At 43.0% G+C, this 27,611-nt stretch overlaps 1 protein-coding gene across 1 annotated transcript in view; it reads left to right on the plus strand.

Annotated features, from left to right (window-relative positions):
- LOC137370193 (myelin basic protein-like) overlaps window positions 1-27,190 on the plus strand; it is a 221,453-nt gene extending 194,263 nt beyond the window's left edge. Inside the window, exons 5-9 of the mRNA XM_068032487.1 lie at window positions 7,490-7,597; window positions 9,905-9,937; window positions 10,741-10,782; window positions 16,599-16,709; window positions 26,488-27,190. Of these exons, the coding sequence (XP_067888588.1) occupies window positions 7,490-7,597; window positions 9,905-9,937; window positions 10,741-10,782; window positions 16,599-16,709; window positions 26,488-26,523 (330 nt within the window). The 3' untranslated portion in view covers window positions 26,524-27,190. The remainder of the gene's footprint in view (window positions 1-7,489; window positions 7,598-9,904; window positions 9,938-10,740; window positions 10,783-16,598; window positions 16,710-26,487) is intronic.
- Window positions 27,191-27,611: the final 421 nt, after the last annotated feature.

Here is a 27,611-nt window from a genome sequence, read left to right on the forward strand (position 1 = left end):
CTTCACACAAACTCCGCTAAAGAACTGTTGAGGCTGGGGGGATCGATTGAAAATTTCAAAAGTGAAATTGATTGATTTTTGTTAGGCAAGGATATTACAGGTTATACACCAAGGTAGGTAAATGGAGTTGAGATGCAAATCAGCCATGAGCTAATTGAATCCAAGCTCAAGGGGCTGAATGGCCATCTTCTGTTCCTAAGTTCCTAAAAAAAAAAAGGTATGATGAGTAGTGCGATTATATCTTTGTGACGCTGAAAATAAGCTCGTTTTCCTCTTTGCAAACAGTTCAAAGCGTCTAGATCAATGAAGTTGTTTCATCCAGCATGGTTTCCAATGTATGCCCAAGAGTTTCTATTCCAACACAGTACTCCACAGAATCTTCAGTAAACAACTTGTGGAAATTGAAAATGATCTCTCTTTCGTCCTGAACTTCTGAACAAAGAGTTTCATGCATTTGACTTAATGGTTGTATGAGATGCTTTGCCTTTGTTATTGGTGTGTCCACCTTATGTCAGACAGGTTCATGTTGCAAATGAATTCTTAGCACTAATAACTAAGCACGCTAAACTATTTTCATTATGATAAAGTAGGGAGCATCTTTTGCAATGGCTTGCTTATGATATTTGTGACAAAATTGAGGTATTTTTGACTAGTTTTGGTTGGTGGCTACCTGCCTAAATCCAGTCACAGAAAATAGGCAGTTTAAAAAAAAGTTTCGGTCCCAGGAACCATTGCCACATCTAAGGAGCAATCTTACCTGTCTGCAATTCCTCCTCGGAACTGCCTTTTCCGGTGCTTGCAAATTGAGAGGAATTCCCGTAGTAATAGTCATAGATGAATGACAATGAACTATCTGACCAATAATAAAAACAGAAATAGCTAGAAGCACTCGGCAGGTCAGGCAGCATATGTGCAGAGAGAAATTAGAGTTATGTTTCAGAGCACTGACCTTTCATCAGATTTGGGACAAGTAAGAAATGTAACTGGTTTTCATCAAGTAGGGTGAAAAGGGGGAGGAAGGGACGGAAAGAACAAAGGGGGAGGATCTGTGGTCGGGTGGAGGGCAGGAGAGATGAAATGACAAAAGGGATGATGGTGCAAGGCAAAAGCGGGTGGTAATGGGACATGTGAAGAAACAAAAGATGGGTCTAGAGGAGGTGTAAATGAGAATAGCCGAACCATTTCCAGCACCCACTATCTGAGGAAATGAGAATCTGAAACTCTTAAACTCAATGTTGAGTCTGGAAAGCTGTAAATTGCCTCACTGAAATGCTGTTCCTCAAGTTTGCATTGAGCTTCATATCAATAATGCTGTCAGAATGCTTCAATAAATTTCAGGCCGGATTTATTCACAAACTTAGTTTGTGTAGGTGCAAATACCATTAGTCTATACTTGGTTTCAGACCAGAGAGCAAATCTGACAGGCTAGCCTCCTACTGTGCTGCTCAACATCTCAGAATTAAGGCTGGTTACACCTGCTAATTCTCCCTCATTTTTAATATTGAAATGAATTTGCTATCAATCTCATTCTTTCCGATGATAAATCTTACCTCTAACATTTCCCAGTATTGACAGCCTCTGAGCTTAATGTGATTATCATGTACTTTTGGTATTATACAGATGATACAATATAAGAATAATGCAACTCTCAAAGAAAAGGATTTATTTTCATATTGGAAGCTAAGCAATGGAAAGCGTTGCCATAACAACTTTTTGAAATACTTTGTTGAGCTAACCTTAAAAATAGCTTTTTCTTGTTTGATTCTTTACAGCTTTTGCATTAACAGTCACATCTGGTATATTTTATAACCCCATGATCCAATCTTTACATGCACAGAATACAAAGCAACTTAGTGTGGGTTTCCATGGAGGTAGCGCTGTATAAGCATGCAAGGACCTTCTTGTCTGTCGCTAATCAAAGCAAAATGGCTATTGTGATGAACCAGCTTATATTTTCTTTGTCCTCTTTTTACAAGTTCTCTTCACTCTTCTTGGAATACAGAGTAGAATCTTAAAATTTGCCGATGACACCAGACTTGGAGGTGTGGCAAACAGTGAGGATGATATGAACCTCCTGCAACAGGACTTAGATAGGCTAGCAGAATGGACATACAGCTGGCAGATGGAATTTAATACTGACGAGTGTGAGGTGACGCATTTTGGCAGAAGGAATAAGGAGAGGCAATATAGACTTAATGGCACAGTTCTAAAGAGTGTGCAAGAACAGAGGGACCTGGGGATGTGCATCGATCTTTTGAAGGTGGCAGAACATAGTGAGACAATGGTTAGTAAAGCATATGGGATCTTGGGCTTCATAAATAGAGGCATTGAGTACAAAAGCAGGTTTATGCTAAACCTTTATAAAGCTCTGGTTAAGCCCCAACTGGAGTATTGCTATGGGAATAAAGGCAGACAAGTCATCAGGACCTGATGGCCTGCATCCAAGAGTTTTAAAGGAAGTGGCTGCAGAGATAGTGGAGGCATTGATTGAAATATTCCAGAACTCACTGGATTCCGGGAGGGTCCCAGTGGATTGGAAAACCGCTAATGTGATGTCCCTGTTCAAGAAGGGAGGGAGACTAAAAGCAAGAAACTATAGGCCAGTCAGCCTAACATTGGTCATTGGGAAAATGCTACAGTCCATTATTAAGGAAGAAGTAGCAGGACATTGAGAAAAGCTTAACGCAATCAAACAGAGTCAACATGGTTTTGTGAAAGGGAAATCATGTTTGACATATTTGCTACAGTTCTTTGAGGATATAACAAGCAGAGTTGATAAAGGGGAACAGGTAGATGTAGTGTATTTGGATTTCCAGAAGGCATTCGATAAATTGCCACATAAAAGATTATTGCACAAGATAGGATCTCATGGTATTGGGAGTAATGTATTAGCATGGATTGAGGATTGGTTAACTCACAGAAGACAGACAGTTGGGATTAATGGGTCTTTTTCAGGTTGGAAAGATGTAACTAGTGGAGTGTCACAAGGATTAGTCCTAGGGCCTCAATTATTTACTATCTATATTAATGACTTGGAGGAAGGGACAGAGTGTAGTGTATCCAAATTTGCTGATGATACAAAAATAGGTGGGAAGGCATGCTTTGATGAGGACATAAGGAATCTGCAAGGGGATATAGATAGGTTGAGAGAGTGGGCAAAAACTTGGCAGATGGAGTTTAATGTAGGAAAGTGTGAGGTCGTGCACTTTGGTAGGAAGAATCAAAAGGCAGACTATTATTTAAATGGAGAGAGACTTCAAAAAAGTGCAACACAGAGGGATCTGGGTGTTCTTGTGACTGAAACACATAAAGTTAGCATGCAGGCGCAGCACGTAATTAAGGCGGCAAATGGAATTTTGGCCTTTATTGTTAGGGGGTTGGAGTTTAAAAATAGGGAAGTCTTGTTACAACTGTACAGGGTGTTGGTGAGGCCACACCTGGAGTATTCTGTACAGTTTTGGTCCCCGTATTTAAGAAAGGATATACTGGCATTGGAGGCAGTTCACAAGAGATTCACTAGGCTGATTCCTGGGATGAAGGGGTTGACTTATCAAGAACGGCTAAACAGGTTAGGCCTTTATTCATTAGAGTTTAGAAGAATGAATTAGAAGAAAGTTTCTTATTGAAACGTACAAGATTCTGAGGGGGCTTGACAGGGTAGATGTTAAGAAGATGTTTCCACTAGTGGGGGAATCTCAAACTAGGGGACATAGTTACAGAATAAGGGGACACTCATTTAAAACTGAGATGTGAAGGAATTTCTTCTCTCCGAGGGTAATGAATGTCTGGAATTCTCTACCCCAGAAAGTTGTGGAGGCTAGATCACTGAAAATATTTAAAGAGGAGGTAGACATATTTTTGAAATATCGGGGAGTTGAGGGCTATGAGGAGCTGGCATGAAAGAGGAGTTGAGGTTTGGGGCAGATCAGCCATGATCTTATTGAATGGCAGGGCAGGCTTGAGAGGCTGAATGGCCTACTCCTGCTCCTATTTCTTATGTTCCAGTTCTGGTCACCACACTTTAGGAAAGATGTGAGAGTCCTTGAGAGGGTGCAGAGGAGATTTAGCAGAATGGTTCCAGGGATGGGGAGTTTTAGTTACAAGGTTAGGTTGGAAAAGTTGGGTTTGTTCTCCTTAGAGCAAAGGAGATTGAGGGGAGATTTAATAGAAGTGTACAAGATGATAACAGGCTTAGATAAGTTAGACAAGGAAAAGCTGTTCTCATTAACTAAGGCTAGAAGGACTAGGGGCCACATTGAAAGTTTTGGGCAAAAGATGAAGGGGAATAAAAGGAAGCACTTTTTTTACGCAGCGTGTGGTAATGACCTGGAACTCGCTGCCCACAAGGCTGGTGGAAGCGGAAATAATCAAAGACTTCAAGAGGACGTTGGATGGCCACCTGAGAGAAATAGGACTGTGGGGATATGGGGATCAAGCAGAGGAGTGGGACGGGCAACATAGCTCCGTGGAGAGCTGGCATGGACTCGATGGGCTGATTGGCCTCCTTCTGTGCCATAAATGCCACTATGACTCCTCCTGGGAATGCACAGTCCTTGCTGAAAAACCTGGCATCAGTTGTCTAAGTACCTTGTCTGAGTGGAAATTCTTCATATCTGGGCCTTGTTGGTGAACATTCAGCTGGGGGGGGGTGCCTGGGAGGATGTGGGGGGAATATCATAGTCGAGCCCAATCTTGTCTTCACTCGCCATACATTTTAGCAAGGATTGCCTGAAAGGGATCAGGAGCAGAAACCCTGGTTTATCACTGGGCAAGAAAACGGCGGCCACTTCACGATTGTCTATTTTACCTGCCCTGCAATAACAGTCCAAATGGCCCATGACAACTTTTCCGATGGTTCTTGTGAGTTGCTTACCCTTGTTGACTTTCGCTGCTTAACCCAGGGCACTGAGGCCAGTAGATTCCCCTATCAATGGCCTCTCTGAAATCAGCGATTGAGCCTAGGATCTTACTGGTCTATGTGATCGGGCTATAGGATGAGGTGGGAAAGGGCCAGCCAAATGCTATCATCCAATTATTTGCTGGATGATAAAAGTTAAAATGTAACCCAGTGTGTTTCTGGCATAGGCATGATATGGCCAAATGGCCTCCTCTGTTCTGTATCATCTTATGATTCTATATGTGTTGAAATGAAATAAAAATTATATCAGCATATAAATATTAGTCACAACAGGTACAGTTATATCTTTTTTCCCCTAATATTGTCTTACCAGTTAGACAGTGTGCTTTTTATACACTATGTTCTTGAAGCTTAATTCTTACACAGAAATCTCATAAGTGTCTAATGTATGCCTTTATTTCAGTTCAATTATATCAGACTGTAAGAACATCTCATTTAAAGAGCTCTGCAAGTTTGAAATTACCAGCCTCTTGATATTGCTGTCCCTTTTGTTGATTGGGCTAGATCCAAGCTGTTGCACTAATTGAGGTGTAAAATTAATACTTCTCTAAAACAGAATGAAGAATTATTGTGTGGTATGTCAGTATGAAACAATAAATCTGTCACTTCTATCTCATAAATATTTGAGACATTTATCAAGACTTATTTCTATTGCAGTTATAAATTTCACGTTTAATTCATGTGTGGTCAAGTTGAATCAGTTTGTGAGGGTGGTGTGGCAGATCTGTGAATGGTGGAAGAAGGCTTCATGCCCTTGATCCCTATCTTGGCGAGTTCCTGATCTTCTCCCATGGCACATGCTGAGTGGAAAGGAAACCTATCCCCCACAGCAAGGGAGGGGCAATTGTTGTGAAGATTGTCTCTGGTTATGGAGCATAACTTAAAATCCAGTAAGGTGATTATCTATGGCACCTTCACAGCTAGAGAAAGAGACGTACATACACCAGAATTATTGGAAGAAGCCCCATGTTCACTTTCTTACCAAGGAACCCAGTAAATTAACATTATTTTACATAATGGAAGGTAGAATCAGATTATAATCAGAGTCGAGATCACTGGCTATCAACCAAAAAAGCAATAAAATATTTGGAGTAAATATTGACACCATTGGACTAGCCAATGAGTTGAGGCAGGCGAAAATTACAGCAGTCTATAATCCTAGCGTATTTGACAGGAAAATTACCCCATCATCTCCATTCTGGCCGGGCATGATAGAATTCAGTTTAATAACAGCGTCTCTTCTATCCAATCACTGATGCGAACATCTCAGGTCCCAGAAACAGACAGCTCGACGTAAGAAAAACTGAGCATAGTTTGTAATATTGTGCACTCCTTTACATTGGAAAACAGAGTAGTCTAACTGACTTTGTATAATATACAACATTTTTATATTCATTATTTTTTCCCCTATAAGCCTCTCAGCGATGGAAGGAAGGCAATGTTCAGACTGGTGTTGGCTGTGATTGGCAAGCTGCACAGACTTGTCTATATGTCATTTGTGACCAGAAGCTGAACAGCTCAAAGCCACAGTATGCATGTGACAGATGTTTATTTAATTCTTTCATGGGATGTGGACATTGCTGGCTACACCAGCATTTATTTCCCATCCCTAATTGCCCATGAGAAGTGGTGAGCCGCCGCCTTGAACTGCTGCAGTCCATGTGGTGTAGGCACACCCACAGCACAGTTAGGGAGGGAGCTCCATGATTTTGACCCAGTGACAGTGAAGGAATGGCGATATAGTTCCAAGTCAGGATGGCATATGACTTGGAGGGGAACTTGCAGGTGGTGGTGTTCCCATGTGGCTGTTGCCCTGTTCTTCTAGGTGGTAGAGGTCATGGGTTTGGAAGGTGCTGTCAAAGGAGCCTTGGTGAGTTGCTGCAGTGCATCTTGTGGATGGTACACACTGCTGCCACTGTGCGTCGGCAGTGAAGGGAGTAAATGTTGAAGGTGGTGGATGGCTTGCCAATTAAGCGGGCTGCTTTGTCCTGGATGGTGTTGACTTCTTAAGTGTTGTTGGAGCCGCACCCATCCAGGCAAGTGGAGAGTATTCCATCACACTCTTGACTCGTCTTGAACAGGCTTTGGGGAGTCAGGAGGTAAGTAACTCTGCATCGAGTAATTACCCTGCCAACCATGTCTCCTGTACACTGTTTGCTCCATGGCATAAGCAATGCATGAAAAGAGTTTTCTGAATTTGAAAAGCCATTGAAGCAGCACATTGATAAATGCTCATTTATATAGTTCTAGAGTTTTGCAAATTTTTAAACCATACTGAAATTGCAACCCACATAAACTGTTCAAGACCAACACTTATCAATAGCATTGTGCTTAGCTGTAAAAAAAAAAAGGGCAAGCGAAAGAAGTACTTTTAATCTGAAGTACTTCTTACAATCGCTGTAAAAAATGAATTTTGTCAAAAATTGGAGATGTTTAAACAAAGTATATCTCAGATATGAGGTGAGTGATTAGCATTATAGAGTGCTGCTTTTTTTTAGTTGTTCAATATCCAATTATTTTCTCGAACAATTTATATAATGTCCATGCTAAAATTGAATATATGTATTTCAGGAACCTGCAACCAGGAGTGTGCTCATGGCCCCGACCACACACAAGGCTCATCAAGCAGCAGGGAGACAAACGGATGATAGCGCTGTGGTCCACTTCTTTAAGAACATGGTATGTGACTGTAGCTCTTTACAGTATGCAGTACTAACCTTCAAGGCAGACGTTTCAACCTTTGCTAAAGGGAAATTATTTCTCGAGGGGACGGATGACAGTGTTGGAAATGGTTTGTTTCCTCACATTTCTTCCAATCCTAGGTCAAATACAAGATGCAGGAGGCATGGGAGTCCATTCAGACATTATTTGTCCATGAATCCAGAATGCTCCCATTGCTGCAGCGCAGTGGTTAGCACCGCAGCCTCACAGCTCCAGCGACCCGGGTTCAATTCCGGGTACTGTCTGTGTGGAGTTTGCAAGTTCTCCCTGTGTCTGCGTGGGTTTCCTCCGGGTGCTCTGGTTTCCTCCCACAAGCCAAAGACTTGCAGGTTGATAGGTAAATTGGCCATTAGCAATTGCCCCTAGTATAGGTAGGTGGTAGGGAAATATAGGGACAGGTGGGGATGTGGTAGGAATATGGAATTAGTGTAGGATTAGTATAAATGGGTGGTTGATGGTCAGCACAGACTCGGTGGGCCGAAGGGCCTGTTTCAGTGCTGTATCTCTAAAAAAACTAATAGTTTCCTGATTTATTCCAGGGTTTTGTTCCCCAAGCTCTACTCTCAAGTCCATTCCAAGTGTTAATCCCTCTCCTCGTGAAGCAGAACGTCTTGATATTAACAACAACAAAAACATTTATATAGCACCTTTTAACATAGTAAAATGCCCCAAGGTGCTACATGGCTGCATTATCAGGAAAACTTTGACACCGAGCCACAATGGACAATATTGGGACAGGTGACCAAAAGCTTGGCCAAAGAGGTAGGTTTTCAGGAGCATCTTGAAATAGGTGAGAGAGGTAGAGAGGCAGAGAGGTTTAGAAAGGGAATTCCAGAGCTTAGGGCCTAGCTAGTTCAAATTTCAGTCCTAAAATTACCTTTTATTAGTTTGAACTGTGTCCCCTTGACCTATTCCCGTAGTTTAATTTAAAGTAGTACTTCGGATTAACCGCTATAACATGAATTTCTTCTCTGATGCCTCTATTTAAGGCTGAAAAACCCAAGCCTCTCTTGTTTTTCCTCATAACTTAGGTACATGACACAGAGGGATGAATTTTAAGCCCACTTCACTCCGGCAGAAAGAAGCTGGTCTTGGGGGCAGATAAAATGGAGCAGGGGACGTAAACACTGGCTTTCCACACAGATCTGGCTGACAATGCTTAAAAAGATAGTATTCCAAATGTAGAGACCGAGTGTGGAACTTTGTCCATTAGGAGTATTTACTGGGGGATCATGGGGCTGACATTTCCCAGCCCTGCACAGGCAGCTTTCGAGGTGAGGAAAATGCGATCGACACATGACGAGCCAACTCTGCAACATGCTATCCGCCCGGCAATGGCAAGTAGCCAATTAGGGCACTCCATGGGGAAATTAGCTCCTATTGTGGAATTGGATTGCAATGTTTCCAAAGGCGCACAGGCCCCTCGCAACATCATGGGCCTGCAAATTGAGCAGAGGTGGCTTCACAGCGGGAGCTCTGTGCCGCGAACCATGTGAGGCCTTTTATTAAGTTGCCGACATTAAATCACAGCGCTCAGGTCTCCCCAAGCAGAAGGCATGCCATTGCAGCCACTTCATGGAGACTGATATCTCCGTTATTGTAGCTCTTGCTGCAAAGGTGCCTCCATGGCACTGCTGATGCTCCTGCTGCTGTTCCCTTAGCAGTGCCCACACTAGGAAGGAGGGTGGCAGCCCCAACCACAGGCCGCACTGAATGGACCTCCTGACGTGGGTACCCGGCTGCACCCTTAATTAGACAGGGCACCCAGAGGCAGCTTCTTGATGGGCTGCCTCTGGGAAGATGGCGACTGATGCTCCGCCAGGGTCACTTCTGGGTTGCCACGGCAGGATTGTGAACAACCTGGGAAATTTCAGCCTCTGGTGAGCGCAGCCGTAGCACGCTGGCACTCCAAGCCAGGCTCCCTGTTGCAAGTGCACATTCTTAACATCAGTCGTCACACCTGATCAACACACTCTAGAGGTATATCAAAGTTACACATACCTCACCAGGAAAGGGCCAATTTGAATCCTATTTTTGCTGATTTGTGGTAAAGTAGAACAATTTTGTTGAAACTTTGGATCTAATGGGGAAAGATTTTCTTAGCGCACAGCATATACACTAATTTTAAATTAGTTTAAAACTCATTCATGAAGAACAGATTCACAATTTATTGCACAAAAAACACCCAGGAGACTTTACCACTGTATGAATGCATCACGCTTATCTCTATTCTGACCTAGTTGTTATCCTATTTCTTCTTTACAGATGTCACCAAAGAAAGCCCCAGTACAACAGAAGGTAAATGATCTGTTCGTTATATTGTGGCTAGACCTCAAGGTTACATAGATTGTGACAGTCAAACATGTATAGGCTCAACAATATCTTTCCTTTAAGAGAAATGTTAAGTAGAGAAAGAACTTTATATGGCACCTTTCACCACCTAAGGATGTCCCAAAGTACTTTGCAGCCAATGAAATACCTTTCTTGAAGTGTAAGGAAATGCAGCAGCCACTTTGTGCACAGCAAGATCCCAGAAACAATAATGAGATAAATGGCCAGGTAATTTTTTTTTTAAAAACTATGTAGATAGAGGGAAATATATATTTCAGGACACTCGGGGAACTCCCGAGCTCTTCAAAATAGCGCCATGGGATTTATTTATATCCACCTCAGATGTGAAAGATGGCACCTCTGACAGTGCAGCACTCCCTCAGTACTGCAATGGAGTGTCTGGCTTAGATTGTGTGATCAAGTCTCTGGAGTGGGCCACCTATGAATCCACCACCTATGGACTCAGAAGCGCTACCCACTGAGTAAAGGCTGACCTCGCAATAAAACACAATTTCTTATTCAACTGGATAGTTTCTTAAAATAGAACTGTTAACGTTTGTTTTTTTTATAAAGAAAAACAATGGTAGGATTACTATCTGGTAGACACTCAGCATTAAATGTAAAGATTCTTGCATTCAAATATTGACTAGAAATCTTGGGTAACCTTGATTATATTCTGAACCCTCATCTTTTTCTGAGCCACATCATACCTCTTTCTCTCCAATTGTATTTGGTGATTGTCATGGCTCCTTTTCTCATCACTACTACAGGCAAGGTCCGGAGCAAGTAGAGCTATCACTAAATTTATTTGGGTAAGGCGCAAGATCTGTATTTACTGCCACAACCATTCTGGTCACAATGGCTAACAATAAATCATCATCTTAAGTTACTGTTAGCTGGTTCAATTCATCTCATCATCCAACATCTCTGATGATGTTTCTCATTGTAAACTCCATCCCCATACTTACCTAACTCCATAGACAGGAGCTGGGAGTTCCCAGTGGAAAATGAGTTAAGATGCTTGCTTCGTACTGCTGTGGTCTTGAGTTCAAGTTCCTGCCTCAAAAAAAACACACAACTGACATTGAAATCCAACATCAGATTTGTAAGGGATGACTGCTTGGGGATATCTGACAGGGGAGCCCCAGCTTAGAGAGGGGAGAAAAAAACCGCTAATCTCTTTGTAGTAGTGCATGTAGTTGTCATTATCTGATAAAGATAATACTGGCCCTAGAGGAGCCTTGCATATTTGGCCATAATCCCAGCTGTTGGAATTCAATAAGGAGATGAGCAACTTGGTTGGTTAGAAGATTCAATCAGAGCAATTTGCAGACAGCAGAGAAATGATGCAAATAATTGCTGCAAATTGTCATGGTTTTGTTTAAATGTGAACAAAGTTATTGATTAAGGTTATGGTGTGCCGTATGCTGAGGATAAGGTGTGTCAGCCAAAAGCAATCAATTAAGGGGGAAACTAGATTAACACATGAGGGAAAAGGAATAGAAGGATATGCTGATTGGGTTAGATTAAAAGTGTTGGGAAGAGGCTCGTATGGAGCATAAATGCCAACATAGACCAGTTGGGTCAATGGCCTGTTTCTCTGCTGCACTGAGCATTCCCTCAGTACTGCACTGGAGTGTCAGGCCTAGATTGTGTGATCAAACCTCTGGATTGGGACTTGAATCCAGCACCTATGGTGGTGGTAACTCTTTGTAAATAAGCTGGTTCAGTGCTATTTCATTCGTGGGGCCTGTTGCAAAACTGTTGTTGTCGTAATATGTTCCTCATTATTGCTAAATCACATCAAGGTTCCAATTCTGCACCTATTTAGTTAACCTCAGATTTTTACTTGTGTGTGTATTTATAAATATGTTTCCACCAGATTGAAATTGTGCAGGTAAATCATACGTCTCAATAAATCTTACAAGGAGACGCTAAGGCACAACAAGCAAGTGTTGTTCTAGCACAGTCTCAGTCCTGAGGAACATTTGCCCTTGGCCCCTCAATGTTACTGATGCTGAAATAAGTTTACTGGGATGACTGAGTGGTAGAGGAAACACTGGTCGGCTGCCTATTCTGGCGGTGAAGCCCTCCCATCCCCATGTGGTTTTGAGGTCCCGGCCCCATTTAAATCTGGCAGGCAAGCTGGGAGCTGCCAAGCAAGGCAGCTGGTCAGATTGAGGCTGCCAAATCAGACTGGGGCCAACCCCCAGGAAGTAGGTTGTGAGGGGGGGGATTATGTTACTGATAGGAGGGGGGGTGTGGAGGGAGAGAGGGAGGCTGACATAGTTGCCACGGTCTATCTTCTGTTTAGTTATTCAGCTGTTCGTGTGCACCGTAGATGGTGTGAGACTGGGTCGTATGTCATTTCTTTGCGGCAATGCTTCAATCTGTGTCACAGCTCCTTGAAAAACTCAGCAACTCAGTTCATTGCTGCTTTGCCATTCACTGACTCATGCAGTGCTGACATCAGTTAGAGCTAAGGTGCAGGGAAAACTGTGCCATCAAATTACAAATTTCCACGTTTGCTTTGGCTGTACCTGTAACCAGGGATGACTATTCATTGTCAGAATGAGAGGCTCATAGCCCTCTGGGATTCTCAGTTGTTATCTTGGCCAATGCCAATGTTAGTTGCCGACAAGGTGAGGTTCAACAGCGGTCTCCACTTATTCGCTGGTAAGAGTTTCATTGACAGTCATTTAGCAACTCATGCACACGTTGAGATATAGCAGGGTGTCTGGAGGCTAATCAGTTAACCTCATCATCGCAGAGTCAAACTAATTGTACTTCAAAAGAAAATCTTACATAATCAATACCCACACATCACGTTGCATGAATAATGTATGATACTGTTGCTAATGTTTAATGTGATTGTACTTTCCAATGTTATAAGAAATAACCGTTTTCTTTTACTTTTGTTATAAATGTTTCAGTGATATTGGAAATGTCGGGCTGAATTTTATTCAAGTTCCGCGGTGGCACCCTATAAACTCAGCGGGGTGCCTGCATTCAGTGACTGCTGCAGAGTCCCCGTGATATTTCGCACATGGGGGGGCGGGATTTAAAATGTGGGGGCGGAGCACCCACCTCCGATAACGTGTAGTGGCGGCGTCCGTGTCCCTGCTGGCAACGGCATCCGGCGCCACCGCACAGGCACTGGCGCCATTTTTAAAGGGCTTTAAGCCCTTAGAATTACTTCAAATTTTTAAACAGACAGAAATTTTTATTAAACAATAAAAAATATGTGAATGGCCCTTCCTTAACCCCCCCAATGGTCATTTCAATGCCCGAAATGACCAACCCATTCCTTTTTCTCTATCCGAACCTGACCCCCTAAACTTATAACATTTGGCCTATAACCCCTTCCCACCATCCCCACATCCAATAAAAATTGATTTCCCTGCTCCTCCACCCCTCCCGCCCTGAAATTGTTATTACTCCCCCCACCGTACCAGGTTCTCGCCTCGGAACTCCATGCAGAGTTCCGAAGGCGCGCGAAGGCCGAACGGAGGCTGTAAAATCGGCGTGGGACGGTAGGTAAGTTAATTTGAATATAATTACTGTCGATTTAAATATGCAGATGAAGGACCTGCCGCCAGGTGGTAGGGGGCCGTACCGCGATCTCCCCGCCGCCAGTAATATGCGGCGGGCCCTTCTTGACGTTGTGGGTCGAGGCGGGCCTCTCCCCACAACATTTTACTGGCCCCTGCACTGCAACCCGTGGCTCCGAGGGGCCGGTAAATTTCAGCCCGTAATGTGTACTTCAAACACTTATTTAAATATTTGCCTTAGGTTGCCTTCTTGATCTGCATATCATGCCTGCAGCCATCACCACTCCAGGTATCCACACGCTCTTCCAGGTATATTGAGGGGGGTGGGAATCACGTAAGCCTTTGGCAATCCCTTCAGTCAGCAGAGTGACTTTCAGCTGCCTATACAACAATTTTATCCGTTTTCTAATGAAAGGGGAAGTTTTGGTTGGCAAACCTGAATCACCTGAAGCAAACAGTATCCAACATGAGGAAGGATAAGTCTGTAGGGCAGTTTCCAGTAATACTGTGTGAATACTCTCTTTCGGGTCTTATAAAATTGCAATACTGAAACGATCACAATTCACTTGCCACTACTCAAAGTAGCTCAATCATTCTATTATTAATGTTGTAATTGATAAATAAAATGAGGGTATGGTTATGTTACTGAACTTGTAATCCAGAGGCCCGAACTAATGATCGAGACACGAGTTCAAATCCCACCATGGCATCTGAGGAATTTAAATTCAGTTAATTTAATAAATCTTGAATAAAAAGCTAGTGTCACTACTGGTGGCCATTTAACTACAAGATTATTCTTAAAAACCCATCTGGTTTACTGATGTCTTTTAGGGAAGGAAATCTGCTGTCCTTACCAGGTCTTGGCCGATATGTGACTCCAGACTCACAGCAATGTGGTTGACTCCTAACTGTCCTCTGAAGTGGGCTAGCAAGCTACTTAGTTAAGGGCAATTAGGGATGGGCAACAAATGCTGGCTTTATATCAGCGATGCCCACAACCCCACGAATGCATAATAAAAAAACCTCTGCACCAATCCAAAGCACGACAGTAAATTCCTTTCTCTCTCTTTTTCGTCTCTTACTCAGTCTTCCAACATCTCCAGCTGAGGGGCCACGATGAAGATCTACTCCTAAGCCTCTCCTACTCCTCTATTTGCTTAAAAGGACACGCCTGAGAATGGGCCTGTGTGATTGGCATTCCAATTTTTCCTTACTCCTTGTGGAGAAAGGTTGGCTTTGCTCAGTGCCTGTCATAGCAAGTAGCGTCACCTCACTATGTGGAGAGTTGTGTGTGTGTGTGTGAGAGGCTCTCATCCAAGCAGTCCCTCGTGCAAACCAATATGGTGGCCCACTGTGTCACCCCGTTTTATTGGTTTATAATACATAGTCATATTCATACTTCTATAATGAGGCTCTGTCTTTAACAATCGGAAATGGTGACTTCATAAAGGTATAAGACACAGCAATCATTCTAACAGTGAGGTACCTGTTACCCAAAGACTTAAAAATTAACTTGCAAAATTAGCTTCTGATCATTAAACACATACAATATTGACAGGCAGGAAAAGACCAGCTGGTCCATCAAGACTGGTCCATACCATGATGTCTGGAACGTTATGACTAAACATTTCATCCCATTCCCACCTGAAGCCATGTAATCTGCTGGGAGAGGCAAGAAAAAGAAAAACCCAGGGGAAATACGGGAAAAAGTACTCTGAAAAATTCCTCTCTGACAGCACTCCCCTCCCCACCACCCCCGTCATCGAAACTCAGTCCAGGAGATCTCACAGACCTAGTGTTATCTATAGAGACACTTACTTTCTATGTGATGCAATCTCTGCTCGGTCATGAACCTATCCAGCTCCCTCTTGCAGACAACGCAGGGAGTCAACACCCACTGCACCAGCAGCAATGTATCCCAAGGCTCACCTCTCCTTGGGAAAAGAACAACCGGCTAACATCCAGATTGTTCCCAATCTTACACAGTTTAAACTCAACCCACACCTGAAAGGACCAAGATTGTAAGAAACTACTTTGAACAGCTTTAATTTTTAATTTTAATAAGGTGTAACGACTCATCAACTGGCAGCTGGTTACGCCGTCTCAAATTATTACAAACAATAACTTGCACTATAATGAACAAAACCTCACATAATTTCCATCCAATGTAAGCATTGCCACATCGTGTGAAATGCAGGGTGCTTATGAAGTAAGTAAAAGCTTGGTGAGGCGGTGGCGTAGTGGCAATGTCACTGGACTAGTAATCCAGAGGCCCATTCACTCCCTCCACCACCAACGCACAGTGGCAGCAGTGTGTTCCATCTACAAGATGCACTGCAGCAATGCACCAAGGCTCCTTAGACAGCACCTTCCAAACCTGCGAACTCTACCAACTAGAAGGACAAGGGCAGCAGATATATGGGAACACCACCACCTGCAAGTTCCCCTCCAAGTCACACACCATTCTGACTTGGAACTATATCGCCGTTCCTTCACAGTTGCTGGGTAAAAATCCTGGAACTCCCTTCCTAACAGCACTGTGGGTGTACCTACCCCACATGGACTGCAGCGGTTCAAGAAGGCAGCTCACCACCACCTTCTCAAGGGCAATTAGGGATGGGCAATAAACGCTGGTCTGGCAGCTGGTGGAATTAAAATTAAAATGAATAAACTCAATTAATTAATAAAAATCTGGAATTGAAAGCTAGTCTCAGTTTCAAGGCACCATTGCTATCATCGATTGTCATAAAAACCCATCTGGTTCACTGATGTGCTTTACAGAAGGAAATCTGCTGTCCTTACCTGTTCTGGCCTAAATGTGACTCCACCCACAGCAATGTGGTTGACTCTAAACTGCCCTCTGAAATGGCCTAGCAAGCCACTCAGTTGTCAAGTGCAATTAGGAATGGGCAGCTTGCCAGCGACACCCACATCCTGTGAAAGAATAAAAAAACCAAAGAAAAACCATTAATAATTTTAACCTTTACCTGCCACAAATATCTTAAAGCAACCAATTACTATGAATGAATTAAATACTTATATTCCCATGTTTAATATACCTTTTGGTTTCTTTAAAGGGCACTGATGGACAAAGGCCACATTATGGAGCAGCTGGTTCTTCCAAGTCAAAGGAGGCTTATAGAGGACGGAGAGATGGCTCAGGCACCCTCTCATCTTTTTTCAAAATGGTAACAAATTAAAAAGCAAAACAAGCTTCACACCGTATGTCACACAACGGCGACAACAACTACTTGCATTTATAAAGCAAGACAGTAGTTGTGCCGTAGACACCAGTAAACATCCAAGTTTAATTTCTGGACCACAAGGTAACTGGTGTCAGTCGGGGAGGCAGTAGCTCACTATAGCTGGTTTCCACACTCACATGGTTAGGCTGGCAGAAACTGGCAAGAGTCCTCCTATTTGTTAGGCAGCAATTCCCGCTGGTAATGCAGTGCCCAGTGTCAAATGACCAGAAAGCAACAGCAATAATGCGAATTTATATAGTGCCTTTAATGTAATAAGACAGCCCTAGGCGCTCTACAAGCAATATTTGACACCGACCTGCGTAAGAAGATATTAGGACAGGTGGTCAAAGAGGTCGAAAAGTGATGACAGTTGCTTTTAAGAGATTAGGCCTTGTTTGCCTGCTGATGTCATGTAGTCCAGAATAGACATTTAGCGCTACAACAAACTGTGTGGATGCTTTTCGTTCCTTTAAATGTTTAAGCAATAATAGATCTAAAAGTGCAATTGATCTCTGTGGGGTTGGCATCATTTAGAGGCTTTACTGTCGGGGAACAGGTTCGTCGGGGCCAGGAGGTGGACCGTGAGAATAAGTGGCAAAATGCATTTATATTTGAGGACATGGGGCCTGATTTTAACCTATTCAAAATCTATCCACATGCACAGAGTTAAAAATCAGGCCCATTCTGTTTAAACCCTTTTTTCTGGTCCAGCTGATTTAGATGATGCAACAGTCAGGTGCTATTACTGGTCTCAGTGCCTCAGGCAGGAATCAAAGGGAAAACTGTCAGGTTTCCTACTCCTGATCACGAACAAAAATCTCGAGTTCATGTCTGGGAATCCCCCTTCTCTCAGCTAGGGTCCCATTGTTCAAGCAATTGGGCTTAAGGCATTCCCATTACAGCTTGATGAGTTCACATCTGGGAGCCCCTTCTCAGCTAAGTAGTCTCATTGTCCACGCGATTAGGTTTAGTGGTTCATCTTCACCAGTTGAATATATCAGGTGACTGCCTTGATGCCTTGCTAATGGAGACAGGATATGGGCTCACTCAGATTCCCCAGGTTATTGACCTTAATGGGTCTTTGCAGACATGGTAGGCCAGATTTTACCGACCCCCCCCACCCCCACCGACGTCAAGGGGTCGTGGTGGTGGGGAGAGGCCCGGCCCCATATTGCCAGTGGTGGCACCCCCACCTCCTGACCCACCCGCCGCTTAGCGGCGGGAGCCAAACTTACATATTTCAAAAAATGCTAAGTAATGAATTAAACACTTACCCGCACCCAGCGTCCACTCTGGTGCCATATTGGAGCTGGCAGATGGCAGTCCTGTGCCGTTGGATCTCTGACCGTTGATGTAAGGTGGAACACTGGTGGGGAGGAGGAGCAGGTAAGTTTCTCAGTGCATTGGTCAAGGGAGTTGTGGGAAAGGTTAAAGATGAAAGTTTGTGCACTTTGGGCGGGGGTGATCAGGTGCACAAGGTAAGTATTTTAGGAGGGTAGGGCAAGGAATGAATTGTTTGGTCATTGGGGGGATGTGGAAGAGAGGCTTGAAACATTTATTTAATTTGTTTGAATAAATTTTAAGTGTCTATTCCTTTAAAAATTCAAATTAAATGCAAGGGCTTTATAAATGGCGTCAACGTCTGCGCAATGGCGCCAGATGACGTTTCCGGGGACAGACCGCCCGCCCCTCCAAATCGTCGGGCCTTGTAAATGAGCTGCTGCATTTACTATCACGGAGTAATGCCCGCGTCTGGGGGTCGCCATTTTTTATGGCCGCTCACTTCAACCCAGTGTCTCCAGCTCAATGGATAGGAATGTGGAAGGTACAGTGATGCAAATTAGGGTAGCCATCTTTTGCTGCAAGCTCAAGACACCTTTAGTCTTCTGTTTTTTTAAAATTCAATTTGGGTTTCCAGACAATGCATAAAAAATCATTTGATATAAAGCACGTTTCATGACGCTCCTTAAAACCTACCTCTTTGACCAAGCTTTGTCACCCGTCCTAATATCACATGTGGCCCGGTATCAAATTCTGTTTAATAATGCTTCTGTGAAGTGTCTTGGGTCATTTTGCTATGTTAAAGATGCTATATAAATATAAATTGTTGCTGGTGATGCAAGAATCAGCTTCAGCTCAGCCGAGCACTGCAGTCGACAGCTCTTCCAGAAAGGAACCTAACTGGGGCGGCACAGTGGCGCAGTGGTTAGCACCGCAGCCTCACAGCTCCAGGGACCCTGGTTCGGTTCCGGGTACTGCCTGTGTGGAGTTTGCAAGTTCTCCCTGTGTCTGCGTGGGTTTCCTCCGGGTGCTCCGGTTTCCTCCCACAAGCCAAAAGACTTGCAGGTTGATAGGTAAATTGGCCATTACAAATTGTCACTAGTATCGGTAGGTGGTAGGGAAATATAGGGACAGGTGGGGATGTTTGGTAGGAATATGGGATTAGTGTAGGATTAGTATAAATGGGTGGTTGATGTTCGGCACAGACTCGGTGGGTCGAAGGGCCTGTTTCAGTGCTGTATCTCTAATCTAAAAAAATCTAATCATTGCGACTGCTGGGAAGTCCACGAGTCAGCGAAGCACCTCCCTGGGTAAATCAGTTGTGAGCACTCGTAGCTTCAGGAAACAATGAAGCTGGCAAAAATTGGCAAGTGACAGGAAGCAGCTGGTCAGTGTTAGCTTGAATGATGCTGTTGATCAAACGAAGCCACAGGAACCAAGCAGCCTTGTGATGAAGGATCACAGAAAATAATGCCAAAAGAAAAGCTAAGGCGAGAGACAGGATGAGGCGCTGGGGAGAAATTTGATTGCAGAATTCTTTAAAAGGTTGATACATTGATTTCTTTATCTGAAGCAAAGTGACAGTTGTTAGTTTGAGAACCATGAAAACAGATGATTTGGTACAATTTGGTAGGGCGCTTGAGAGTTACAAGCTAGCCAGGAAGGATCTAAAGGGAGAGATAAGAAGAGCAAGGAGAGGACATGAGAAGTCATTGGCGGATAGGATCAAAGAAAACCCTAAGGCTTTCTATAGGTATATCAGGAATAAAAGAATGACTAGAGATAGGTTAGGGCCAATCAAGGATAGTAGTGGGAAGTTGTGTGTGGAATCGGAGGAGATAGGGGAAGCATTAAATGAATATTTTTCGTCAGTATTTACAGTAGAGAAAGAAAATGTTGTCGAGGAGAATACTGAGATACAGACTACTAGGCTAGATGGGATTGAGGTTCACAAGGAGGAGGTGTTAGCAATTTTGGAAAGTGTGAAAATAGATAAGTCCCCTAGGCCAGATGAGATTTATCCTAGGATTCTCTGGGAAGCCAGGGAGGAGATTGCAGAGCCTTTGTCCTTGATTTTTATGTCGTCATTGTCGACAGGAATAGTGCCGGAAGACTGGAAGATAGCAAATGTTGTCCCCTTGTTCAAGAAGGGGAGTAGAGACAGCCCTGGTAATTATAGACCTGTGAGCCTTACTTCGGTTGTGGGTAAAATGTTAGAAAAGGTTATAAGAGATAGGATTTATAATCATCTTGAAAAGAATAAGTTCATTAGAGATAGTCAGCACGGTTTTGTGAAGGGTAGGTCGTGCCTCACAAACCTTATTGAGTTTTTTGACAAGGTGACCAAACAGGTGGATGAGGGTAAATCCGTGGATGTGGTCTATATGGATTTCAGTAAGGCGTTTGATAAAGTTCCCCACGGTAGGCTATTGCAGAAAATACAGAAGTATGGGATTGAAGGTGAATTAGTGCTTTGGATCAGAAATTGGCTAGCTGAAAGAAGACAGAGGGTGGTGGTTGATGGTAAATGTTCATCCTGGAGTATAGTTTCTAGTGGTGTACCGCAAGGATCTGTTTTGGGGCCACTGCTGTTTGTCATTTTTATAAATGACCTGGAAGAGGGTGTAGAAGGGTGGATTAGTAAATTTGCGGATGACACGAAGGTCGGTGGAGTTGTGGATAGTGCCGAAGGATGTTGTAGGGTACAGAGGGACATAGATAGGCTGCAGAGCTGGGCTGAGAGATGGCAAATGGAGTTTAATGCGGAAAAGTGTGAGGTGATTCACTTCGGAAGGAGTAACAGGATTGCAGAATACTGGGCTAATGGGAAGATTCTTGGTAGTGTAGATGAGCAGAGAGATCTTGGTGTCCAGGTACATAAATCCCTGAAAGTTGCCACCCAGGTTAATAGAGCTGTTAAGAAGGCATATGGTGTGTTAGCTTTTATTAGTAGGGGGATCGAGTTTCGGAGCCACGAGGTCATGCTGCAGCTGTACAGAACTCTGGTGCGACCGCACCTGGAGTATTGCGTGCAGTTCTGGTCACCGCATTATAGGAAGGATGTGGAAGCTTTGGAAAAGGTGCAGAGGAGATTTACTAGGATGTTGCCTGGTATGGAGGGAAGGTCTTACGAGGAAAGGCTGAGGGACTTGAGGTTGTTTTCGTTAGAGAGAAGGAGGAGAAGAGGTGACTTAATAGAGACATATAAGATAATCAGAGAGTTGGACAGGGTGGATAGTGAGAGCCTTTTTCCTCGGATGGTGATGGCAAACACGAGGGGACATAGCTTTAAGTTGAGGGATGATAGATATAGGACAGATGTCAGAGGTAGTTTCTTTACACAGAGAGTAGTAGGGGCGTGGAACGCCCTGCCTGCAGCAGTAGTAGACTCGCCAACTTTAAGGGCATTTAAGTGGTCATTGGATAGACATATGGATGAAAATGGAATAGTGTAGGTCAGATGGTTTCACAGGTCGGCGCAACATCGAGGGCTGAAGGGCCTGTACTGCGCTGTTATGTTCTATGTTCTAACAATGCATTAGAGAAGCATACTACAGCTGCGAGTGTCCTGGGTTTGAAACTCCATTTCAATTGATATTTCAGGCAAATGCCTTCCAAATGGTCTCGACTAGTTGTCTGAGAAACAGGTGTGGAGTAAGTGTTTGCACCCAAACTCTGCTAAATATCTAGTCTCAAGGGGGTTGTAAATCTTTTGAGTATCCATAGCCCTCGAGTCAGGAATTCCAGTCATCAAAACATAGGAAATAGGAGGAGTAGGCCATTCGGCCCCTCGAGCCTGCTCCACCATTCAACTAGATCATGGTTGATCTTCTACTGCAACATCATTTTCCCACACTATCCCCATATCTCTTGATGGCTTTAATAAATCTATCAATCTCTGTCTTGAACATACTCAATGAATGTGCTTCTACCGCCCTCTGGGGTAGAGAATTCCATCTGCTATGCTCTTGCCCACTGATTTAACCTGTCTAAAATCCCTTGAAGCCTCTGTGCTTCCTCCTCACAACTCATATTCCCACCTAGGACTGGCTTTTACGTCAGGCGGACGGGAGCTGGCCACCAATGTAAAAGTCGGTGGCGAACCCGCTTCTGCCTAGTCCGGGGAAATGCCCCGCATTTTGCAAGCCCCCAGGCTTTAATTGCTCCCAGGTGGGACTACCACTCACTTGAGGGAGGAAGTTCCACCTCGTTGAGCTGCCAGCCAATCAGCGGGCTGGCAGCTCTTAGTCCCAGCAGCGCCACCAGGAACGGTGGCCACTGCTGTGACTGCAGCTCAGCTGAGGACATGGAGCCAGGAGTGCAGGTAAGTTTGGGTTGCCTCACTGGGGGTAATTGGTCGGGCCCCACATCCAAATCATTGATATAGATTTTGAATAGCTGGGGCCCAAACAGCAATCCTTGCAGTACCCCCACTAGTCACAGCCTACCACCCTGAGAATGACCCAGTTATTCCTACTCTAATTTCTTTTCATTAGCCAATTTTCAATCCATGCCAATACAGTACCCCAATCCTATGTGCTCTAATTTTATTTACTAACCTCCTGTGTGGACCTTATCAAAGCCTTCTGCAAATCCAAATATACCACATCCACTAGTTCCCCCTTATCTAATGTGCTAGTTACATCCACAAAAACTCCAACAGGTTTGTCAAACATAATTTTCCTTTCATAAATCCATGTTGAGGATATTCAAGAATGAGAGCGACAGATTTTTGGGCACTAAGCGAATCAAGGGATGTGGGGATAGTGGAGTTGAGAAGATCAGATGATCTTATTGAGTGGTGGAGCAGGTTACACATGTTGAAGGAATAACATTAATGGGTATATACACCCCTTTTTTTGATTCAATAGAAGGGCCATTTACCCCTCCCAGTTACTTCCAGTGAAGGTACCCAAGTTGTGCTCCTAAAAGATTTGTTTTTAGGAACATTTGATTCTACATCCCTTGACTTTGCTACAGTTGAAAATACTTGATTCAATCTAAATGCTAATTTTCACATTTAAAGCACTTTATTTAAATGCAAATAGAAAGGAAATGTATATTCTTATGTTTGTCTTTACCTTTGTCAAGGGAGATGACAAGAAAGCAAAGATGTTTTGTGGTTCACCTCTATTACAAGCAATAGGCCTCAGGGTGCTTGAGGCCTGGAGGTCACCCGATTTGAATGTCAATAGTCTTGTGTAATGCACAGAGAAATATTAAAATAAAAGGAAAATACTGCAGATGCTGGAAATCTGAAATAAAAACAAGAAATGCTGGAAATACTCAGCAGGTCTGGCTCATTACCCCCACCATCTTGTCCCCGTCCCACAGCACCTTCCCCTGCAATTGCAGGAGGTGTAATACCTGAATACCTCCTCTCTCCTCACTATCCAAGGCCCCAAACATTGCTTCCAGGTGAAGCAGTGATTTACTTGTACTTCTTTCAATTTAGTATACTGCATTTGCTGCACACAATGTGGCCCCTCTACATTGTGGAGACGAAACACAGACTGGGTGACCACTTTGCGGAATATCTCCGCTCACTCCGAAAGCATAACCCTGAGCTTCCGGTTGCTGGCCGTTTCAACACTCCCCCCTGCTCTTATGCCCACATCCCTGTCCTGGGATTGCTGCAGTATTCCAGTGAACATCAACGCAAGCTCGAGGAACAGCATCTCATTTACCGATTAGGCACACTGCAGCCTGCCGGACTGTACATTGAGTTCAATAATTTCAGAGCACGACAGGCCCTCTTTTTATTTTTAGATATTTTTTATTTTTTGTTTATTTTATTTTAGTTTGTTTCTACTGTGCCTACCCACTGTTTTTTTCATGTTTGTTCATTTTTCTGTCCATTAACATCCTCTCTGCACTTAACACGTTGTCTTTCACCCCACCATTAACATATCGTTTGCTTTTGCTCCATAACCTTCTGGTTACTCTCTGTAACCTGGTCCTATCAACATCTTCTCTTTGGTTATCTCTTGCCCCACCCCCTCTTTACTTGCTTAAAACCTATTACATTTCTAATATTTGCCAGTTCTGATGGTCACTGACCTGAAACGTTAGCATCTGTGGAGAGAGAAGCAGAGCTGCCAGACCTGCTGAATATTTCCAGCATTCCTTGTTTTCATTACAGAGAAATGCTAGTTATTTTGATGGCATGTTTGGTCTAAAATACAGAGGTTTTCATTTTAAATAATCTAACAGATACAGACAATAGAGAGGGGCATTTGAGAGTAAAAGGCAGGTAATTTTGACTGTGCGATAGAAAGACAGACTTGCATTTCTATAATGCCTTTCTTGGCTACCGGACGTACCAAAGCATTTTACAGCAAAAGAAGGAAAAGTGTAGTCACTGTTGTAGGAGATGCAGCAGCCAATTTACACACATCAAAAATATTTTCACCCAGAGGGCTCACAACATTTAAGAAGTATTCAGATGAGCGCTTGAAACACCACAGCATACAAGGCTACGGGCCAAGTGCTGGAAAATGGGATTAGAATAGATAGGTGCTCGATGGCCGGCACAGACAAGATAGGCTGAACATATAGCTCGAGACTCCCACAGATAATCTGTTTTTAATGATGGTGATTGAGAGATAAATATTGGCTAGGACAGCAGGGATAACTCCTCTGCTCTTTGACATACTATCATGGGATCAGTTAGAGGGAAGATAAGGCCTCAGTTTAACATCTCATCTGAGAGTGCAGCACTCACTGATTGCCTAGATTGGAGTGGGACTTGAAGCCACGACCTTCCAACTGAGAGGTGAGAGTGCTACCCACTGAGCATGGCTAACAATTAAATAGGTGATGGTGGATTGGCAGCCCATGTTACATCTCCACCCATTTCTATTTCCATTTAAGTCAATAGTAATGAAAACTAGGAATTATGTAGAATGAGCTTCAGAATCACTATCACACACAGTCAAAATAAGCCCCAAGGGCCAGGGTTCCATTCACTAGCAGATAGCAATGTGTGATGAATTGTGTTGTATCTAACACAGGGTTAAGAATTCCTCTGGTAGCTATGCATATTGAACAGAGAAATCTTCACAAATCCATTTACAATAGAGAGCAAAGGGATCCTTAGTCAAACCTTTTGCAAAGACTTAATAAAAATTGCCCATGCAATTATGTGCATCGCACAACAGGCTAAAGAGTGAGATACCAAAGATTTGCATTAGTACACTCGCCCACAACACTTCTTGACCTAAACAGTTGCTAATGAAGTGAAACGTTCAACACTTTATGTTGGGCATAATGACTTAATTTAAATCAATAATTCTGATGAAAGGTCACGGACCTGAAACATTAACTCTGCTTCTCTCTCCACAGATGGTGCCTGACCTGCTGAGTATTTCCAGCACTTACTGTTTTTACTGCAGATTCCCAGCATCTGTAGTATTTTGCTTTTAATTTAAATCAATACACTGGGGTTGAGATTTAATTGTGCAGTATGATTAATGAATGCATTCTTTTTCTCTGCTATTTTAACAAGTTATTACCCCATTTAAGCAGGTTAACACCCTCATTAAGATGACTAATTTCATACCAATACATTAGTATGTTTAAATAGTAATTTAAGAGAATGCAGTGCCCAAGTCTTGTAATGTGCACTGAATGACAATGAGGGTTTTGTTACTGACAAGAAGTTAAAAATAAAATTGGCTGTTATTGTAAATCTGACACAAGAAACAGAAAATGCTGGAAAGAAAGGTTAGCATCTGTGAAGGGAGCAGATGAGTTAATGGTTCTAACTTTAACATAGCTGTGCTCATTTTAGGAGCTTAAAATGGGAGCAATGAGAGCCAATTTAGCAGGACAGAGGCACGTGCTCCACCTGCATAGGAATTCAGGCCAGCAATAAATTGGTTGAGGGTCCTTTTCCAGTCCACCTTGGCCCCTTGCAGCTTCAATTTAATATTTCAATGAGGCCCCTGTGCCTATTTCAGGCCTACATTGTTAAATTGGTTTGTCCCAGTCAGGGCTTGTGATGGGTAAGCTTTGACTGATAATACCAGGTCCTGAGCAACCTAACCAGTGGTCCTTAAATTCCGACCATTAGAGGCAGCTCAGGAAACATGGAATTTGTGAAGTTGAAAGGAGCCATGCGCTCATACCAATGCAACCAAATTGCAAGGCTTCTGTTGGCCCTCCCTCCCATCCAGCAGACCCTGAGAGGTGGGTTGCGTTTGGTGGCATGGTTTTGATTGGCATCCACAGCTCACCTGAATTATTACAATAAGGCCAGTGGATGGATTTTGGGCACGAACAAATTTAGGCCCCAACGTTTCAAGGGTAGACACTTTATCAAAGGTGCTGACTGACCTGCAGAGTGTTTGCAGCATTTTTTGCTTTTGTTCTAGGTTGCTATCTGCTACTTATGTCTACCTTCAGTAGAATATTCTATCCTTATTTTTGTTCCAAACAGGGGAAAAAAGGTGAAGGTTCACCTGCTCGGCGTTAAATCCACATCAATGAGTGCAACAGAAAGAAATGCTTCAAAAATGAAAAAGATCCTTGCTCTGTTTCGTATATTAACAGCCTTACCACTTCATGTATTAACTAGCATTTACTCCCCCCCCCCCCCTCAAAAAAAAAAATGACTGGCATACGAATATGATCCATTACTGATTGGGTTTATAGCCTGTGGTTCTTAATGCAAAGTTGTTTAATTCAAATTGTTAACTTGATTTTATTTTAAAGCAAATAAAACTTTTATTTAAATTTCTTAAACCACTGGATAATGTGCAAAAAGTGATTTTAACAGAAGTAGACTGTGAGTTGTATGTTAAATATTTTACTTACACACTCCATAGTTATTATAATGGTCTTAAACATGAGACATGAAGGTGCCAATGTTCTTAAAACTTTCTTTTCAATGGCCTTTTCTATAGGTTCCTTATTTCTATAATCTAATCTTTTTCAATGAAGTTTATTGCATCTTAACATGGGCATGGCTATTTTCCACTACATCTATCAGAGTTTACTGTAAAAGAATATTAAGACAATTGCTAATGTTTTACTAAATGTATTAGCAGTGTGTAAAAATAAAACAAAAAGTTGTCTGGCTGTTGCTATGTAGATCATTATACTCCATTTTGAACACACATGCCATTGGTTGCTTGGGGCCCAAAGAAACGGTTCAATAGCACTGTGTGTGTGTTAAAGCTGCTGAAACATTCTCCGAACGCACCATGTAAATTTTATGGTGCTGTAATAAAGATAAGCAGCATTACATGTTGTAAAACTGTGAACACCAAGGGTATTATACTAACCTGAATTTCATGGAAAGGTTACCAGTACAAGCTATAACCTGAAACTAATGCTAACTCTCAGCACTGAGAATGATTGTTTGATGAACTAAATTCCATAGGTATGGGCAATGGACCATTCCTATGCGAGTGCTCTTTTGAATTGCACTGTTCTTGTAAGTGAAATAATATTTTATTACCTTTATACTTACACATTTGTATCCCCAATTGTTTTTTTTCTTGTCCTGTCAAAATTAACAGTGGCTTCTTGTGCATAAAATGGCAACTTTACAGTCAGCAG

The sequence above is a fragment of the Heterodontus francisci genome, chromosome 5, assembly GCF_036365525.1.
Source record: "Heterodontus francisci isolate sHetFra1 chromosome 5, sHetFra1.hap1, whole genome shotgun sequence".
Lineage (NCBI taxonomy): Eukaryota > Metazoa > Chordata > Chondrichthyes > Heterodontiformes > Heterodontidae > Heterodontus > Heterodontus francisci.